The 1432-nt window shown below is 44.8% G+C and overlaps 1 protein-coding gene across 1 annotated transcript in view; it reads left to right on the top strand.

Moving 5' to 3' along the window:
* LOC111721752 (zinc finger protein 347-like) overlaps window positions 1-1432 on the top strand; it is a 19212-nt gene that overhangs the window by 8121 nt on the left and 9659 nt on the right. The window contains exons 3-4 of the mRNA XM_023507987.1: window positions 338-464; window positions 1232-1360. Of these exons, the coding sequence (XP_023363755.1) occupies window positions 338-464; window positions 1232-1360 (256 nt within the window). The remainder of the gene's footprint in view (window positions 1-337; window positions 465-1231; window positions 1361-1432) is intronic.

Below are 1432 nucleotides of genomic sequence, written 5' to 3'. Positions count from 1 at the left end.
AATGACAACTGCAACAAAAAATAGCCGGACGTTGTGGCTGGCGCCTATTGTCCTAGCTACTTGGGAGGCTGAGGCAAGAAAATTGCTTAAGCTCAAGAGTTTGAGGTTGCTGTGAGCTGTGACACCATGGCACTCTCACTCTACTGAGGGCAACATAGACTCTGTCTCAAAAAAAAAAAAAAGAAAAGTATATTAAAGTGATACAGTATACCTTACTTGTATCTGTCAGACACTCATTTTCATGGAATCCATCCTTTCTTCTTCTCCTCTTCTCATTTTGTGTAGAGCTAAGACCTCTCCCATAATAACCCCATGGTAAAATGTGTTTTCATTTCAGAGGCCTTTGACATTCAGGGATGTGGCCATAGAATTCTCTCAGGAGGAGTGGGAGTGCCTGGACCCTGCTCAGAGGGCTTTGTACACGGACGTGATGTTGGAGAACTACAGGAACCTGGTCTCCCTGGGTGAGGATAATGTGGCTGTCACTGCTAGGATTTTCCCTTGAGAATCTTTGTATTTACCCTGATGGTCTCTTGGGACCTCCACATTGCTTGACTGCGATTGAAGCTGTACTAAGTCAGAAATGAAAAGCTGGGCTTAGTGCAGTTGTCTCATGCCTGTCCTCCTTGCAATCTGTGAGGCCAAGGTGAGAGGATTGCTTTAGCTCAGCAGTTTAAGACCAACCTGAGCAAAAGTGAGACCCTTTGACACTAAACATAGAAAAGCTAGCCAGATGTTGTGGCAGGTGCCTGTAGCCCTAGCTATTAGGGAGACTGAGGTAGAAGGATCAGTTGAACCCAGGATTTTGAAGCTGCTATGAACTAGGTTGAGGCCAGGACACACTAGCCTGGGCAACAGAGTGAGACCCTGTCTCATAATAAAAAAAAAAGTAATGACAAGGTTCATAATGTGCCATCTGGACCTTACCTGTCCTCTGTGTTTAGATGTTCTGCCCCCTTCATAATCTCTTAGTGGTGGTTTCACAAGTGATGTACACATGAAACCTCATGGCAAACTTTAAAATATCCAATTGCTTATTTTATCACCTCTGCTTTTTATCCAATAATTGGGGGATAGGGATGGGACATCTGCATCCTATAGTGTTTTTAAACACTGAGTGGATAAATTTGTGAAATACTGACCACCTATAATGTCCTCTCTTCTACCTGAACATGGGCTTGGGATTCTGGGAAAGCTCTAGCACATCATGTTCCTTTCTTTTCATGAGCAGGAATCTCTCTTTGTCACCCAAGTGTTTTCTCCATGTTGGAACAAGAGAATGAGCCCTGGACTCTGGAGAATAAAGTGAAAACAGCAAGAAACCCAGGTGTGGGGGAATGGATGCAAGGTGCGATTTCAGGTGAGAGATCAGGTGGGCACAGCGGAAGCAGCACCATTCCCCAGTGTGTGGGAAAGTCTGCAGGTGAGAGCA

This window comes from Otolemur garnettii, unplaced genomic scaffold (genome assembly GCF_000181295.1).
Source record: "Otolemur garnettii isolate 467f Iridium unplaced genomic scaffold, OtoGar3 scaffold00212, whole genome shotgun sequence".
Classification (NCBI taxonomy): domain Eukaryota; kingdom Metazoa; phylum Chordata; class Mammalia; order Primates; family Galagidae; genus Otolemur; species Otolemur garnettii.
Note: the sequence above shows the minus strand (reverse complement) of the source record. Positions and strands in the feature narration are given on the sequence as shown.